Genomic DNA, 19741 nt, shown 5'->3' on the forward strand with positions numbered 1-19741 from the left:
GCGATTGACATCCGGGACTCGGAGCGCAAAGGCGCATGGGACATGTAGTCACACAACTTGACTCGGGCAGTTTTAAACATTTGTCAGTGTCTGTTACATTACATACACACACATAGTTATATGACTCCATGACTGAAAAGCATGTAGGCTTACTCTAAACAGCTCAAAATAACTGAAGTGCTGGAACAACCCTATCAAGTGTAACAGGACAGCCTGTCTCTGTGACTAAAATGTGTTACAAGTTATTTATAAGTTGCAAAGCTAGGGTTCTCTTGGGAGTTGAGCTATATAATAGCCTACCTAAATTAATAAATTAAAACCTAACCCTCAAAGGGATGCTCAGCCTTGCAGTTATTGAGAACAATTTTCACAGTCACAGGTCAAACAACAAACTACATTTGTTAGTTAAAATATTTAAAAGTTAAAGATACCCTTTGTGTTACGGTACTTTGCTGACTGTTGCTACTTAAAACTACTCCAGAGTCCAGAGAGATCACATAATTAGACAATATTGATATAATTCTTATTTTACCACTTTAAAGGGATTGTTCACCTGAAAATGAAAATTCTGTCATCATTTTCTTACACTCATGTTGTTACAAACCTCTATAAATTTCTTTGTTCGAATAAACACACAGGAAGAATGTTTGGACCCAAACCGATTATGAGCCCCATTCACTTCCATAGTATTATTTTTTCCTACTATTAAAGTGAATGGGGCTTATGATCGGTTTGGTTACAAAAAATCCTCATCTACTTTTGTGTTCATCTGAATGTTGGGTGAACTATCCCAAAGGCGCATTTCGGACGGGGTTTAGTCCCAGACTTTAAATGCATGTTTGAGAAGCTCTAATTTAATTAATTTTTACATAAATTGGTAACATTGTTTAGTCTCTGTATGTTTTTTAAGGTATGTTTGTAAAAACTAAAATCTCTTAATATAAATAAGGCCTAGTCCTGGATTAACCTAAACCCTACCAGGAAACCGCCCCTACCAGTTTTTCTTATGAAAGTTAACTAATGATTTAAGTACTCCCTACTGTAAATATACATTTAGCAATTTTGTGTTTTTATTTTCAAGAAAGCATACAAAACATTTTACAATAATATAGAAATCATGTAATAACTTGTATCAGACACCAACCCCACCATCCCACACCCACCCATTGCACACCAGGACTAAGAAAAAGAAAGAAAAATGAAAAAATGTAGTAATTACTCCTTACTGTAAATATCATTGAAAGCCTTGACCTTCTCAAGATCAATCCTTTGTGGGAATCTAGGGTATCCAAATGGTTCCACAACAAAGTTTAAGTGGGGAATTGTTTTTAAATAATAGAAAACATGTTCTCAATATTCAATTCTGCAAGGCATCATAAATAAAATAACTCTAATATATCTGACTAAATTATCAGTTGGTAAAACAATAACAATTGCCTTGTTTTGCACAAATGAAATGAATATGAACAGAGGAAGTCATATTAAGGATTAAACATGACTGAGCAATTAAAAGGTGAAGATCGACGATTCACAGAAAAAATAACTACGTATCACAGAAGCTATTTGGTGGTGGCATTAGATGTATTGTGTACGCTACATGTCATAACCAAATGAAAAGCAGTTGTTGCCCAAGCATGTCAGCGTTACTAGAGAGCTGAAGTACAGACGACTGTGATTATGTGAGGACAAGTTTGTTTGGACATTGCTGTGCTTAAACGCTTCTCTCACGCGCAAAAGAGATGCCGAATGTTGTGACGGAAGCGATGATTGAGTCGTACGCGCTCATGCTTTTGGTGATGTCAGCGTTTTTTGTATACTTTTGCGGCATGGTGTGGGCATTCTGCAACCCCAAACTCAGTGGCATCGGAGAAGAAACAGAGTGCGACTTTTCACAAGTCCCTCTGCAACAAATATTTGCAGATCCTGAAGAGGTGCGCACAACTGATATGATTTATGCGCCGTATATAGCGAGCTGCCAATGCACAGACCAGCCGCCACAGAGATGTTACATCGCATCGTCTTATGTTGTGTATTAATATGACAGCTCAGAGTACAGAGTATCTGAAAAATCTTAAAACTGCAGTGGTACAATGAGCAAATCACTCCAGCTTTAAGGTAAGATTGACATTCAGTGTTTTATACATGATATTGATATCACTCATACAGTATTTCTAATAGGCTATTACCAATAACATTGTGTTTGCCAATTATAATGTCTTTGCAGAAAAAAATGGCTACACTTATTTATCTGTTAGATAAAAATCAGAAAGTTGATTAAAGTATGAATGTTTTTTTAACAGGTGAAGTGCATCTCTTTAATCTTCATCATTACGACAACCCATAAGTACTACTGCAGACTACTAAAGACTCCAATTGAAACAGTTATTAGATCTTGTCTAGTATGTCAATTTAATGCTTTTAGTTAAATAAACTGTTATTGCAGCTGAACTTTATTTCATTTTTGAGACGTTGCTTTACATTGAGTAGATAAAATAGAGCTTATTTTACATGTCATAGGGTTGGTTTCCCGGAAAAGGTTTATATTAAGCCAGGACTACACATTATTTTAGGACATTTAATTAGTTTTAAGGACATTAAACAAACCCTACAAAAACAATACTGGTGTGCATCTTAAGACAAAACTATGGCACTGATTTATGTTAAAGGAAAACACCTCCGTTTTCCAATATTTTACTATGTTCTTACCTCAACTTAGACGAATAAATACATACCTACCATTTTTAAATGCGTGCACTTTTAATTTTTGTACAGCGCCTAGCATCTAGCCTAGCCCCATTAATTCCTATGGCTCCAAACAGGGATGAATTTCGAAGCCACCAAACACTTCCATGTTTTCCCTATTTAAAGACTGCTACATGAGTAGTTACTAAATTTGGTGGCACAAAATAAAACTTTAGTTTGGAGCCATAGGAATGAATGGGGCTAGGCTAAATGCTAACACATTCAAGAAGCGCTGTACAAAGATTTAATGTGCATGTATTGAAAAAGATAGGTATGTATTAGTTAATTTAAGTTTAGGTAAGAACTTAGTAAAATATTGAAAAACTGTGGTGTTTTCCTTTAAGATTTGTCGGTGCAAGATGTTTTTAAATGAAGACAGCTCAAACATGAATTTTAGTCTGGGACTAGGATAAGCCCTGGCCAGGAAGCCACCCCATAGTGTTTTAATTGAATGACACAAACACATTTCCGTATAACGAAGAGTCTCTAAAATGTGGTCAAACAGCCTTATATCTTAAAGGGGACATTTCACAAGACTTTTTTAAGAATTCAAATAAATCTTTGGTGTCCATAGAGTACATATGTAAAGATTTAGGTCAAAATACCCCACAGATAATTTTAATAGCATGTAAAAATTGCCACTTTGTAGGTGTGAGCAAAAATGTGCAGTTTTTGGGTGTGTCCTATAAAATGCAAATAAGCGAATCTGGTTGGAGTGCAGATTAAGGGGCTGTATTATTATAATAAGACCCCCTTCTGACATCACAAGGGGAGCCAAATTTCAATAACCTATTTTTTCACATGCTTGCAGAGAATGGTTTATCAAAACAAAGTTACTGGGTTGATCTTTTTCACATTTTCTAGGTTGATAGAAGCACTGGGTACCCAATAACTTAAACATGGAAAAAGTCAGATTTCCCATTTAAAACAAACAACTGAAACATACAGTTTGCACTGTGCCAAGTGAATAAAGAGTGATAACAGCCATAAAAATAATTTGTTCTTCTTCTTCCTTTATTTCTTAACGCCATTAAAAATAATTTCACAGACACTATCATTCACTGGAACATGATGACAAACCATATTACAAGTCCCTTATGACAACTTGTAGTGATTTTGGCTCAATTCCCTCAAAGGCAAGGAGCACTTCTCACCAAAGTTAAAGACTGTAAGATATTTAAAAAGTATATAAACATAATCTATAACACCACACTAATATATACTCTTTATATATAGTTTTCTGCTAACATGAATAAACAATGAACAATATAGTTTTTCTGCATTTATTAATTCTTGTTAATGTTAGTTAATGTCAATACAGTTATTCATGTAAGTTTATGGTTGACAGTTACATCACTTTAAAATTGTATTAGTAAATGCTTAAACTGGCATGACCGAAGATGAATAAATGCTGTAAAAGTATTTGTCATTGATAGTTCATGTTAGCTAATGCATTAACTAATTGTTAACAAATACAAACCTTATTGTAAAATGTTACCAGTTTTGCTTTTAAGTAAGCACTTTAGGGGAAGCCTCTTGGGTAATATATAAAAAATGATAAAATACGTGACAGATTTGGGGTTTAATTTTTGTCCTCAATGTGCCTCAAAGCTTTTTGATTTGATATGCTCCTCTTTTAGTTTCTCCCGCACTGTATCTTCCAGTTCTAACAACTTTACATAGAGAGCCTCTGACATGTTTTCTTCAATATCCATCTGGAAACACACAAAGCAGTTGACAGTCAAATGATGTAAAGTATTACATTATTGCTAATAAATGCCATGAGGAATTGTAGATTAACAGATAAAAAATACAAACATATTAACATCTATATTTCTGACTATAGCTTAATACGAAGAGTTTGGTTCCAAAACCAGATAGCCCAACTCTTGTTTTTTAAATGTTTCAAAAATCTTGTGTTTTTTTAAATTGTACATTCCTATTAAAATCAATCAAACTGCAGTTGGTTTGTTTTTATTTAACTAAAAAATACAGCTAAGTAGCACAATAAAAACATAATTAAAGTGTTTATGTCTGGTTTTGGAACCAAACTCTTCATATACATTTTGTTTAAAATTGAAACCTGTGACTAAAATAGGTATATACAAGCTGAGTACAAAGCTGCAGGCGAGTGTCAGTTCTGACCTTGTGTGGCTGGGTGTAATTGTTTCCAAGCCCAGAGGTCAAACTGTGGTATTTAGCCATCGGGTCCAGTGACTCAGGTTTCTGCATGAACAGCCAAAACTGCGTAATAAAATCGATGGATGAAAATCGGCACTAGAGAAAATGATGCTCAGGTGACAATGAATAAAGCTGAATCATTTCTGCAACCAACATCAAAAACATCTTATTTGTTTTGAATGATTTTTTTGTTCTTAGTACTGCAAAACATATTTTGTTTGTTTGAAGGGAAGCTATACATATTTCGGGTCCGGACTGGTACATACCAATGCTTCTGCTCCATTATAAGGAGTAAGGGTAAAAGTATTGGTGAATATCCTTATCTGATGAAACGGGACACAAAAAGGTAAACAGACATTTATTGCGACCTACACAAATACCAAAATGTGTGTTTAAATTGACTTTTGTACTTTACTATGTAATTGATACTCATAAACAACAGCAATGCGGTGACATACCAGCCACATTATTGGCAAGATAAGGGTCCAGAAGAACGAGGGTAAAATGCCATAAGTAAGGTTCGTCATCACCAATCCAGGGCATATCACTGAAGAATACAAACCCTGTAAACAAATTATTATTGTTTATTACTAATTCAGATAACCATAATATTATTAATAGTCAAATATTTTTCAATAATTAAAACTTTCATTTAATTCAAACATGAAAATAAACAAAAAGCTCACAATATGTTTTTTGGCATATACTGAGGAAAAATACTTTTAAAAATTTGATTGTTGCAAAACTTATCTTTTCTCACCCACGGTCTCAGGCTATCTTGACTTTACTCTATGCAACAATAAAGTATCTAATCATTTGCCTTTGTTAAGAAAAAAAAACTGAAGAAGGCACTTAATTTAGGATGGGAACGGAGGCTTTACTCACTTGGCTGTTGTAGCGACGGTTTAATGCTAGGCTAAGCAGGTCAGACGCGTATTTCGAGGAGCTGTAGGGCTCACGGCCTTTCTGGTGCTGGATGTCATCCAGGCTAAAGGCTGTTCGTTGAGCATTACTGGAGGATGTCCAGATCACTAGGGAATTACGGTCTGCCTGACACAATAAGGGCTCCAGCTCCCTCACCTGTCACAGAGCAAAACTTCTATATTATAATATATCACCATTAAATTTATGACATAATCTATACAGCAATTACAGTTATATTACACAAGATGAGGGAATTATTTATGAAGTTATTACTTTGATGTTGAGAGAAGCACAACAGACATGCAAATAGTTTAGCAGGAATAGATTACACTTTATATTAGGTGTCTATGTACTCATACTAGTGATGCACCGATGTATCGGCCGCCGATATTTATCGGCCGATTTTTGATGAATTTGAAACCATCGGCATATCCGCAATAGCACAAGAAAGGCCGATACCGATTGTTTATTAATTAACTTCATAAAGAAATCCATTATATGCAAAAAATGAGTTAATGTTGTTAATAAAATAAATGCTGAATAGCAAAAACCACCTTTGAAGGTTGTCATGCTGTCTTATTATATTTGTTTTAGCTTAATTTGTGCCTCTCTTATTATGTTGGTCAGTTGAATGTTAATTAGATCCAATCCATGTTCAGTAAAAATAATTTGATGGAGAAATAAACTAGCTAATAGACCAACTGTATAGTATTGTATACAAGTGTTTAATATTGGTATCGGACAGAAGTTGTCTGTTTAAATCGGTATCGGCCCAAAAAAATCCTATCGGTGCATCTCTAGTTTTAATTGCATGAAGCATGGTCAAGTAAGTCCATTGCTGCCTTAAGTATATATTATTAAACAATTATACAACCTGTAAATATTAATTAATGTTGAAAAAAATTGCCCAATTATTTATTTATTCAAACATATTGGTGGAGTGAGAGCATTAACTTTTAAAAGTTGAAAAATAAGGACCACCCTAATGTACATGTTGTTGAATTGTATTTACATTTAAATGAATAAACATTAAATTGGACTCTCGATCAGTCTATGCTCTCGATCCTAACCCTAACTCTCACCCTAAACAACAAAAAAATGTGTGACTGAGAAACAGATGACTAGAAAAACAAGCCATCCTGTTTTCTTAGTCTGTGTCATTCCAGCTGAAAATCGATACATCTTGCCTGGCCTTTGAGGACACACAGTGTCATATATACTGCAAATTTAATGTCAGAGCCACCTGAACCACAACAGCACCACTGTATAAAAGCATGTGTAGAGATGGGTGCTACCCCAATCTCAGCTTTCAACGCTATTGACCAGATGCCGTAGTGCATACAAAGGAATGATCAAACAAAAACACTTTTCACCAGGAAGCACAAGGTTGTGCAGATCAGAAATAACTGAAGCATCAGAGACGTTCAGATGAATAATTGATCAGGCCAGGTGCCAGGAAAAAAGTTGTTGACAACAGTAAAATAAATTTTGTGGCATTTATACAGTATGTGTAGATCATGCATTTCTAATAAATCAATTTTGATACGATTTTGCAAGCAGATATTGTGCAGGATTCTCTTTGTTGTCATCTACTGTACAAACATACCAGGTTGCCTAGAAATGCTAATGATACGCTTTGTTTAAATAAACGTATGGTAGAGAACAAACTAGTTTTATCATCTTTTGGCAACTTACCAGAAGAAAATGACCAAAAAGATTAGTGGCAAACACCTCCTGCAAACCAATGGGTGTGACCTTATCTTCCTGAGTCAGAATACCCTCAGCCGTAGCAAACATATGAACCACATTTCTGTGGGGTAAGCACAATGGACTACATCACAAACAATGTTCTTTTTTATTATACAGCACACTTCCATATAGAAAAACAATGCACAAAATGTACCTGGAAAACAAGCCTTTATAAAAGGCCTTGAAGTCTAATTTGGGGTTAGGCATGATTCCAGCATTGAGGTACAGATAGTCCAATCTGTTGTACCTGTGTGAATAAATAGATATGAATAGTTAAATTTAGCCACACTTGAGTCACATCATATGATGTTTACTGACTCATGATCTTTGTATCTGTCACTCAATTTGTAGAGCATTGTGCTAGCAACGCATAAGTAATGGATTCGACCCCCAGATAAAATGTATGGCTGAAATGCACTTTAAGTCTTTTGGATAAAAGTGTCTGCTTAATGCATAAATGTAAAATCCTACCATCCATCCAAATTGTACTCAATGCCTTCTTTTTGTCTGAATGTTTTGGCACAGACTTTACTGTCTGTATTGAAGGTTGTATAAAAACAATAACTGAAGCTGAATATGCACAAGGTCAAATAAGATTGGAGAGCAGTAAAGAAAAGATTTTGATAAACAACTTAAATTTCAATCTGCTCCTAGTAGCATAAACCTACTGTATTAAGTACTCCTTTCTTTCTATTTTTAAATGCCAAGCCAGCTTATAATGCTATATTCATGGCGAGAATAAAGTCTAAAAAGTAAGATTAAAAAATATTTTAAAAATGAATTTAATCTAAAAATCAAAACTGATTAAAAACTTTTCTAAAGTATTAACAGACAAAAGTTTTTCACAGGGATAGAAGTAATACAATCTAGTAGTATATGTTTAATGGCCATTGAATTCTGAAAAGATGAATAGGTTGGGGGATTTTCTTCTGAAAGTAAACATTGATGTGTATGCATCTTTTAAAGATGACTTCATCCCAACGATTTTCAAAACAAAAATTATGCTTTTTCCCAACTTTAAAAATTTATTTCATGCAACTTATTATTTAGACTTTGGTCCCTTTCTGATGTGCCATTTATGTCTGATGTATTTATTCATAAGGTATAGGGCACTTTACTAATTATGTAGATAGTGCTTCTTTGGCTGCATTGTATGCTATATGAGTGTCTGGGTACCCAGCAAAAGAAGATGTTAAAGGCGGGGTGCATGATCTCTGAAAGCCAATGTTGACATTTGAAATCACCTAAACAAACACGCCCCTACCCCAATAGAATCTGGACCTTCATTTGAAAGACCCGCCCCACACATATGCAACCCAGACAACGATGTCGGTTAGTAGACACCCCTTACTGCCGATGTGTGTTCTGGTACTTGGCCTGACTCCTTTCTCCAAAATGTTTTTCAAAAATCATGCACCCCGCCTTTAAAATCCTTTGTGTTGAGCATTGATAATTTAAAGCGATAGTCCACCCAAAAATGAAAATTCTGTCATTTCCTCACTCTCATGTTGTTACAAGCCCTTTATACATTTATTTTCTCTGATGAACAAGGAAGATATTTTCAAGAATGTCTTTAAAGCAACACTAAAGCGTTTTTGCTCTTTGCTCCCCCTATAGGTTAGAAGCATAATTTCCATTACCACTGTCGTAAATACTGCAGCATAGCTGGCTGTGATTGGATTGTAGGTCTGCCGTAAAAGCAAGTTTTTGTAGTTTTCACTCAAACTACAGGACTGCGACCCGACGGTTGGAAACTTCTTTAGTGCGGTTTTGGCCAATAGAGGGCTACAAAGCGAATGTGAAAGTGCCGTTCACCCTGTTTCGAGTGGATGAACGACTGAAACTTTTTTGAAAACGTTATTTTAAGGTAAAAAAAAACTCTTTGGTGTTGCTTTAACCAAACCGATCATGAGCCCCATCGACTTCCACAGTAGGAAAACATAATACTATGTAAGTGAATGGTGCTCATGAAAGGTTTGGTTACAAAAATTCTTCAAACTATCTTCATCCGTGTTCATTAAAACAAAACAAATTATACAGGTTTGTAACAACATGAAGGTGAGTAAATGATGACAGAATTTTCATTTTTGGGTGAACTATCCCTTTAACGAAGATCTTTACTGTTGCTGGTATGGAGTACTTTAACCTCCTAAGATCTGGACTGCGTTCAGAACAGACAAAACGTTGCACAATGTTTTTTAAACAGAAATGGTTATCTGTTAAACACCATGTTCTGATGACGCAAGAGTTGCAATTACGGAAGCCGAGAAAGCCATTCTTTTTGAAATGTTTCTGAAGCCTGATGAAATACATGTTTAATACTGTACTTATTACTGTACTTAGTATTAATACTTTTATACTTTTCAGTCATTGTAAAGCATTCCCTGATCACCAGTTGAGTTCATGTACCTATTGCTTAAATGGTAGAGCTTTGCATTAGCAGTGCAAAAGGTCATGGGTTAAATTCTAAGGGAACACACAATGTAAAATGTACTTTGAATGCACTGCAAGCTTCTTTTGATAAAAGTGTCTGCCAAATGCATAACTCTAAATGGTTTTAATGTATAAATAAGAGCTTTTGTAAATAAATGCGACCCTGTCTGTAAAATCCAGGCTAAAGTCTCATAATCTAATTATGATATAAGGAGCATCAACGTTTGATTTCAATATTAATAAGTGAATACAAAAATGATACTTTAGCTGGTTTTTACAGGCAGCCACAAATAATGACAAAACATGCAGTATATGGAACAAATGCAGACTTGGATCTCTTACTTCCTCTTGAACTCTTCAGCAGCCGTGACAACCGAGTGCATGTTACCCACGTCTAAGTGTAGCAAAGAAACGTGAGCCTGAGGATGAGACACAAGAAGAGCCTGGCGGGCAGCCTCAGCTCTCTGCATGTTCCTGCAGGCCAGACAGAGCTGCAGCTGGGCATCCTGACTCAGTAGACGTTCACACAGGGCAAGACCAATACCACTAAATTAATGCATACAGGATTATTATATGCAGTGCACATACATTTTATTTGACATCAATCAATTTCCAGATCTGGTTTGTAGATTTCAGTCAACTTTCTGTTTAGAAACTAGTACAATTATACAGACAATTATTAATCCTTCATCATTTTGGAATTTGCAGTTTTTCCCTTATGTCTCTACTGTCTGTAATAACCTGTATTTACTGGAAAGCTGCGTTCCAGCACATTCAAAACAGCTGTAAAAAGCTGTATTACAGTAATAAACTTGAATTGAGGTAAAGTTTTCAAATACATATTTTTCTTATGCGCAGAGTGCACAAGAATATTACACATATAATGTATAGGTCAAATTAAAAAGTTTATAGGTCAGTCACCATGATAACTTATTTGTAGCAAAAAGCATAACCACAAATTTAATATATCATTATCTCACTATAGTAACCATGGTTTAACCACGATATTTGCAGCACAACTTTGGTAATAATAACACATAATAATCAATCCGCCATAAAACGTGGTTACACTTTTACTGTAATTTTCCCAACAGGGGTGCAAAGTTCTAAACAACGATAACTTTACCAACATGAGGTTTAAAACACGGTATAAAACATGACGTAATACTATTTCGTTACCTGTTTGCACCGGTTACCAACACTACTTTCTTCATTCTGTCTTTACATTCGTACAAAATATGATGCACTACCGCTGATGTGATATTTCACAGCGGTGTGTGTGTACGGATAGAGTTTGCACTGCCGCCATGGTGTGATTGGATGTCATACTTCTATCCGCCAATCACATGCTTCCATTCTGTGACGTGACATGTACTCTGCCCAATCACGTTTTACCCACAGTCAGACCAGATCAGCCAATCGTCGAACAGTATTTGACGGCAGAACCTATGAACCAAATCAACCCAGTTTAAGATTTAATTCTCATTTCAGTATTATTTTTTCGATAGGCTAAACTTATAACTTAACTGTATTTCGTGAACAATAATTTTCCATGCACACAAATAAACGCATTTAATAGGAAAAAACAAACAGTTTCTGTCAGTATGGAATGAGATATTTTATTATTTCAAAATGTCTTAACAATTTTAAAGATTAATCAATTTATTATCATATGTACAGTTCCCTAACATGTACAATGCTAGTAAAAAATCAAGAAAAATAAAAAAAGAGTACAGCACAAAGTTTAATTTAGAGAAATACAAAAACAGAATCCAATTATTAAAGAAATAAATGCAAGGTATTTTGAATAAAATAGGTCCAGTTCTTTTTCCATTCATTGTCAAATATAGAAAATATGATACAGGTATGCTGCACATTTGCAATAATTTGATAACTTCAAAGCCTAAGGAAGGGCTATGCTATTTTATATGTAGATGATGATTTGATTATGGCATTGAGAAACTGAGTTTCTATGAAAACAAGCTAATGAAACAATCAACAATTAAAAAGTGCATAGAAAGAAGGCATATCTATAGGCTAATTCAACTTAATCAGTCATGTCAAGAATGTAATATTCAGCTGTACATAGGCCAGAAACTTTTATACCCACAACTAGATCACACGGCAGATATCTCAACTGACAACAAAAGGTGCACAATTTCTCAATATTATAGTCATATACAATGACCTTACAAAAAGATTTACAAGTATACAATTTACACATTAACTGCAAATAATATTTCGGAGTATCCCATTTACAGCACATTTCACATGCAAAGACATATCATGACATACTGTAAACCATCATAGTGCATCTGATCATTACAAATCCAGTATTTATCCAACATAACATAAGCAATTCATCAGCACCACCTTGAATGCACTCTGATACAAAAAATAAGACAGCTTTAAAATAAGCCTATTTTCATAGTTTCAATAGATACTCATTAAATGATGTTATAATCTCCCTTTGGTTTACTTTCAAAATAATATTACACATGACGTAAAGGACAAACAAAACATAAAAATGTGAAATTCTGAAATAACATTATTACATTGGATTTCATCCAGATTCATGCAAATATTGTAACTAAGTCAATTCTTTAAAAGAATTATGTAAATTCATAGCTTTTTTAAATTAAAATGAAAATGCTGAAATTTCAGATATTAAATGTTTTTATGCAACAATTGTTTTGTAGTCGAGTCCAACTCCAAACCAAGACCAAAGATTGAGTGTCGAGTCAGAGTACAGATAAAGCTGGATGTGGTTTGGACTCAATACTCAATCTCTGGTCGACTAACACTGGTCTTAAACCAAGAAAATAAAAGGAAAAGACACAAATGTCAATATTACAAGTTTTAAATAATCACTAATTTCATTAAACATAATTCTTTAGCATAACAAAAAGGAACAGAGTTTAAGTACACTTATGTAATGCAATACATTTAAATATCAACACAACATATAGGTAGTTACAGAATACCACTACTTAAAATTGTACAATGTCACACAAATCTTTTGACCAATTTAAAGCTTTTGAATTGATTTTATATAGGCTACTGTACTGAACTTATAACAGATAAATTTACTTCTGTGTCTGTTAATCCACTTGTTTGAAAGTGTTTCTTAAGCTTAATACAATGAAAAAGTAGAATAACAAAAATGTAAATTTTTAATAAATGAGATGAACATATACACAAACGTTATTACCTCAACATAAAACCTTAAGTAAATCTTAATGTCATTTAAAATGCCTTTTTATTTACATTCAAGCTGTCTTCGGCTTAAACACACCGAAAACAACATGGAAATAATCACATAAGGCACATTAATTGCCAATGACTGTTTGTTTTGTCTAATTTAGTTTTATATTCCTTTATAGCTTTTATGGCAAATGTTTATGGCACATTTTATTCAATAAAAAAGTGTCGTTGAGGAAAATACACAATTATTCTGCCTTAAATTATTGCTACATTTCTTTGGACTAGTCCTGCCTATTTATTGCATGCCAACCAAAGCCATTCAATTAGGGGATAAAAAACCTGTACAATTTATTTGTACAATATATACCAGTTTGCTTTTGCTTACTCACAATGAAACTTCTACAGAAGAATGATGGATTGTGATCTCTTTGACTGTGGGAAGATAAATGCCTGTGGTGGTGTGGTTGATTGGAGTCCTGTGGGCACACTTAAAGTCTATGGGAGTGCCATGGTTGGCACATAAATGAACACTATGGCTTGCACTCCATTAGGGTGCAATGAATCTCTTGGAAGGATGGACGTTCTTTGGTGTTCCTGTTCCAGCAGCTCAACATGACCTTGTAGATGGGATCGGGACACATTGGTGGCTGGGGCAAGTATATCTGATGATAGGAATATATGCATAATTGTTACTGGAATTAAATCAGCTATAGATGTGGCATGGATAAATAAAAACATTTTTGTACCTGTCTCCTTTGATCCCGAAAGAACTCCCCTGTGTTTTCAATGACCTGCTCGTCTGATAGCTGTGAGTATGGCTGTTCTTTGCAGAAGGTCAGCATCTCCCAAAGAGTCACTCCAAAAGCCCATACATCACTGGATGTTGTGAATTTCCCCTGCATAGGACAGATTTCATCCAGTGTCAGAGTAAATAAACGTACTGTTAAAAAGTTTTATTTATAGTACAGAGTCTGCAGATGGGGTCAGCAGCAATTTGATCATGTAAAACTTTAAAGATTAATGCTTTATTGTCACTCCTACATTAACTAAAGTAAGAAAACTAATTTTTGCATATTGGAACCTTTATAAAGGGTAAGGCCCCAGGGACAGTCCAGGACCAGGTACTTTAAAAACACCTGCTATGATTCATTGTTTGTGTAGCTTAGATACTGTATATGTGTCTCACCAGAAGAATGCTCTCCCAGGACATCCAGCGGATGGGCAGTACAGCTCTTCCCTGGATGCGGTAGTAGTCTCCACTATACAGGTTCCTACTCATGCCAAAGTCTGCGATCTTGATTGTGTAGTTCTTTCCCACTAGGCAGTTGCGGGTGGCCAGATCCCGATGCACAAAGTTTAGTGAGGAGAGATACTTCATGCCTGATGCGATCTGTGTGACCATGTGGTGTAGGTTACTGTAGCTGAAAAAGACATACCATTACAATTAGACTTTTATGTTGTTAGCAGATGTTTTGCTTGTGATTGTAAGGATTATCGCCGTTTGATATTAACCTGACAGTTGGAGCATTGCTGAGTAAAGCGATCATGCCCTCGGGTTCATGGCGAGATAGGAACTGATTGAGGTCTCCGTTCTCCATGTACTCTGTGATCATACACAGAGGATCAGAGCTCATACACACCGCCAGGAGCCGGATAATGTTGGGGTCTTTCAACCGTGACATGATCTTTATCTCCTTCAAAAAATCATTTCTGTAAGGCACAAATGAGAAGAAGCTACAACAATCTGGTTGAGGTTCAATGTATATGCAGTTTACTATTGTGGATCATCAAGGTCAGAATACATTTTCATCAGTACTATTAACAAAAGTTGCTTTTTTTGGCCGTTAACTGGCGCGGTCCTATGAGCGGGACACTTTAATATTTTGCATATAATTGTTAATCTATCACGACTATAACTATATAACTATATATTGTTGGAAAGGTCTAGGAAAGTATTTTTTTATTTCAAAACCTTTTAGTAATAATAATGCAGTGACCGTAATTTATTAATTTACACATTTTTTGTGATAATTTTATGTATAAAATATATACTATATTGCATTAATTGTATTTATCATAATAAATTTAAACTGCTATTACAATTTTTTTATATTTTCACCTTGCGACACTTACGTAAAAAACTTTAAAGTGTCTTTTTTTAAAACAATACCAAAACATGCCAGAGTTGGGGTGCCAAATGAGCTGCGCCAGTTAAAGGGTTAAATGTATTTGATATTTTATTTAAAGGTCAATGACTGTGATGTTTGCTTTGGCAAACCTTGCGTTTTTATTAGCATCTGCTCTAAGCATCTTAACAGCTACGAGCACTGTTTGGTTTTCAATGACGTCGAAGGAGAAATCCTCATCCATAAAATCTTGCATTCCTTCTGCTTCACACAAATGCACCTGGCAACCCATAAAACAGCCATTAATTATTTTATTATTTTAAAATTTGTTAAAAATCATTCATAGTATTACATAAAAACCACTACAAAGAATCAAAACAATACGTAGGGCTGTCAAAAGATTACTCGCGATTAATCGCATACAAAATAAAAGTTTGTTTTTGCATTATATGTGTGTAATTATTTTGTATATTTAAATACACACACACATGCATATGTATTTAATGCATATGTATTTAAGGAACTTTTACATGTATGTATATATATACTAGTCAACATTTGAAGTGGATCAAAAAAGTTTATTAAAGTTGTGCTAAGACAAGAACGGGTATTAGGGATAAGTTTTATGTAAACTTTTATGAATGGTTTTGATCCACTTCGAATGTTGACTAGTGTATATATTTTTTTTTTCGATTTTGATATATTTTATATTATATTAGATTAAAAAAACATATATATACATACATAACATTTTACTTAAATGTATACAAGTATGTGTGTATTATATTATATACAAAATAATTACACACAGTGCACACACACATATATTGTGCAAAAACAAACTTTTTATTTTGTATGCGATTAATCGCGATTCATCTTTTGACAGCCCTAGGACCCTGGTTTGTGAAATCCAGTCCACTTTTCAGTTTCAACAATCCTAATTGTTTCAGGTCCAAGTCTTATATTTAAGATATCACGATTAGATTTTAACAAAATGTTCTGTTCATTGTGTATGATGATTTTATGTATTACATAACAGTGAATCATAAAAAGTGACTTCAGCTATGTTTTCACAGATAAGGTCACATTTATCAAAACAGAGATCAAATGTATTAAAATGCTCAAAAACTGACCTCTCCAAACTGCCCCTCTCCCAACTTTTCTTTAAAGGTGAGTAGTTTCCGTGGAAACTCTTCCACAGCAACATCCTTCCCTGACAGCAAGTCCATGGTGAGGGCAGGAACAGCATAAGTGTTGCCACCTGTCACACCCTGCAGGTTGACAATATCAGCTTCAGCATAATGCGGGACACCATCTTGTGCGCTCGCCGGTTGAGACTTGGAAGCTGTACTGGTTGATGCTGCAGAAAAGTTGTACACATCTATGAACACATCTTACAAGACTTTTTTAAGATGTCAAATAAAACTTTAATGTCCCCAGAGTACATATTTGAAATTTTAGCTCAAAATCCATGTAGATGATTTATTATAGCATATTAAAAAATGCCACTTTGTAGGTGTGAGCAAAAATTTTCTGCAAATGAGTTTATCTCTGCACTAAATGGCAGTGCTGTGGTTGGATAGTACAGATTAAGGGGCGGTTTTATCCCCTTGTGACATCACAAGAGGAGCCAAATTTCAATGAGCTATTTTTTCACATGCTTGCAGAGAAAAGTTTACCAAAACTAAGTTACTGAAGGGGGACCCAATTATAGCACTTAAAAATGGAAAAAGTGAGTTTAATATGTTTGATATGTCCCCTTTAAATAGATTACAAAACTTCCAGGATGCTGGTGGTCAATACAGCAATTGGTAAAAAGATGGTAAAAATTACTGTTTTAATTGTTTCCGAAAATAATTTCATGTTAAGTTTTAATATATCCATTAAATTCAAAGTGTGCACTAAACTCACCAACATCCTCTGATGTTTGTGAGAACTCTGGAAGTTTGCGGACCAAGCGTGAAGGCTCCTGGTAGTCGGGTCCCAGAGGGAAGATGCGCTCATAAGTGGAGTTTGACTCTTGCTCGATGGACACTGAGGAAGTGTTGTTGTTGTTGTTGTTATATGTGAAGGTCTCACTCTGTATTGACAGACTAGCAGTTAGTTCATCGTCCAGCATCCTCCGAGACACCTGGAATGTAGGATGTTTAGGGAAAAAGGTAACAACGCCAGAAATTTAACTAATACCTTGCTTCTTTATTTATTGTCAATCATATTCACACTGCACATCATTTCAGGGGTCATGCAATAATAGGGTGACCATACGTGCCATTCTTCCCGGACGCGTCCTGGCCAGGATTTCGTATTTCCGTCTTACGGATGTCGTATTTGTTGACCACATACGCCATTCAGTTAAAAACATAAGACATACAATAGCAGTTTCATTCTTATCTTATCTAAAATGTAACGGTTGCTTTTCAGTAATATGATAATAATAATTCTCTATGACGTATGTGGTCGACAAATACGACTTCCGGAAGACGCACCCGGAATCCTGGCCAGGACGTTCAAGGAACAATGGCATGTATGGTCACCCTATACAATAACAATACTTATGATTTCTCTTCAATGCCGTTTTTCCTTATTCTTTTTTGCTGTATTTTTTGCAATGGTCTGGCACAGAGTGGAAATTCATAGGCATGATGTTCATATGGGAACATTCAGAGACAATGACATCATATAGGAGTCACAATTCAACTGAGGGCTTTAGTTATTTTCAGGCCCAGACATAATCTCTGGACTTTTTGTCCTAAAATGTTTCATGCTGATTTTTAGGGAAAGATCAGTGGATTCTGCAAAATGGATTTCTACAATCATTATTACATATTTATATAAATCTGTTTACAAAAGCCTGACTTAAGTTCCTCTCACCTTCTCAAGCATCTTTTGCCACACTTGTCTCCATAGAATAATAACAATAATAGCCACTAAGATGAAGATGATGGCAACCAGGCAGCCAATCAAAATCCGGGTGTTGCTGTCATCTACTTTGTGGGTGGGATCATCCCCTGAGAAGGGGATAGAGAGAAGATAACCTGTTGATGACATGACACTCCAGAACTGAAGATTTTATATTTTAAAGTCCCCCTTTTATGTTGTATATGTGTATGTGATGTTTTTAATATGCTTTAAGACAACCCCTCTGCAAATGCATCATTCTGCACCATTGCTGAGTATTTTTTTTCCATAGAATTGGAGACAGTTCCCGCGGTTTAAAAATGGCCTTGGTTTCCAACGTCACCCACATGTAACCAATTACATCAACAGAGTAAAACGTGTGGATCAGTAGTTTGAATCATAGATATTATGTATGGATGCCGCATAAAGATTAGTGCTGCAAACGCGCAGTTCACATTTGCATTGTGTGAAACCGAACTTAGCAGTTATCTTTCTGAAACTGTCAAATGTAGCATCTATTTACATATATATATGTGATCTGCAGTTTAAGTCACTTCCGTATTGGCTTCATCAGAGAGATTGGAAGGTTGCCCCTTGCATTTATAACGCACCCTTATTCGCACATTCATATCTATGGTCCTTTCTGTGCGAATACGGAGAGGGACTAATTTGCATATTCATAGATCCACGTCTTTTAAATGAGACAAGGGTGTAGAGTTACATTCAAGCTGTTTTAAAGCATGACGAAATTACAGTGACAAGTAAAACATTCAAAAATTAGTTTTAACTGATAAAATTATTGACTATAGGGAGACATTAAAACCGCTGATCCTCAACAAATCACTGAATCAGAAACAGTTGGTAATCTGACCTGGCTGACTGCTGATGGAAGGAGGGATCGGAGGCAGCGTTGTGTTGTACATCGCCGTATCTGAAATCACAGTGTGTTCAAACAGTGAGGATGAGTGTGAAGTTGTAAAATCATTTGGACAAGGAGCTTTAAACCCAAGAATCAACTCGGCTACAATCATTAAATGAGTAAGTTGAATGTCAACCGGTTAATCCTGTTCATGAGTTTGACTGAACAACTTATTCACAGTCCATAGGTCTAACCATCCATTTGGAACACGTGCTTAACTATCAGTTCAGAAAAATTTTCAAACTAACATCTCATTTGAGGGTAAGATTAATAGTAAATAATGATAAAAATATATATAAGTATGTTCCATATACAAAACTGTAATGTAATAAAAGTTGGTTCAACTTAAAAAAGTAAGTTACTAGGTTGCGTTAAAATTTTGAGTTGATTCAACTTAAACATATTAGTTGACATTAATTAATTTTTTACATTACATAAACTTTTCTGAGTAAACTAATATTTGAAAGTTTAGGTAACTTACCAGGTAACATTTTTTTAAGTTGAACCAACAAATATTTTTTACAGTGTGTATCACATGACTTGTGATTTTTTGTATAGAGCTAAA

The 19741-nt window shown here is 34.9% G+C and overlaps 2 protein-coding genes across 8 annotated transcripts in view; both read right to left on the minus strand.

The window, feature by feature from the left end:
- Positions 1-3717: 3717 nt before the first annotated feature.
- hsd17b7 (hydroxysteroid (17-beta) dehydrogenase 7) lies at positions 3718-11348 on the minus strand. Its single transcript, XM_065264944.2, has 9 exons — positions 11209-11348; positions 10372-10575; positions 7751-7843; positions 7543-7657; positions 5809-6003; positions 5382-5486; positions 5190-5246; positions 4888-4986; positions 3718-4457 (listed from the first exon to the last, which is right to left on the minus strand). Exons 1-9 carry the CDS (start codon positions 11241-11243, stop codon positions 4338-4340), a joined length of 1023 nt encoding a protein of 340 aa, XP_065121016.2. The 5' UTR covers positions 11244-11348; the 3' UTR covers positions 3718-4337.
- A 284-nt stretch (positions 11349-11632) lies between these two features.
- Positions 11633-19741, minus strand: part of ddr2a (discoidin domain receptor tyrosine kinase 2a) — a 49219-nt gene continuing 41110 nt past the window's right edge. For 3 of the 7 annotated variants that reach the window (XM_065272624.2, XM_073815183.1, XM_073815184.1), the window contains exons 9-17: positions 19129-19188; positions 18231-18394; positions 17271-17490; positions 16493-16719; positions 15512-15639; positions 14746-14943; positions 14420-14654; positions 13980-14129; positions 11633-13895 (exon numbers count right to left, since the gene is read on the minus strand). In XM_065272624.2, the coding sequence (XP_065128696.1) occupies positions 13764-13895; positions 13980-14129; positions 14420-14654; positions 14746-14943; positions 15512-15639; positions 16493-16719; positions 17271-17490; positions 18231-18394; positions 19129-19188 (1514 nt within the window). In that variant the 3' untranslated portion in view covers positions 11633-13763. The remainder of the gene's footprint in view (positions 13896-13979; positions 14130-14419; positions 14655-14745; positions 14944-15511; positions 15640-16492; positions 16720-17270; positions 17491-18230; positions 18395-19128; positions 19189-19741) is intronic. The other 4 variants (XM_065264592.2, XM_065264590.2, XM_065272625.2 and 1 more) reach the window with 4 other exon arrangements.

This window comes from Paramisgurnus dabryanus, chromosome 7 (genome assembly GCF_030506205.2).
Source record: "Paramisgurnus dabryanus chromosome 7, PD_genome_1.1, whole genome shotgun sequence".
In the NCBI taxonomy this organism is placed as follows: domain Eukaryota; kingdom Metazoa; phylum Chordata; class Actinopteri; order Cypriniformes; family Cobitidae; genus Paramisgurnus; species Paramisgurnus dabryanus.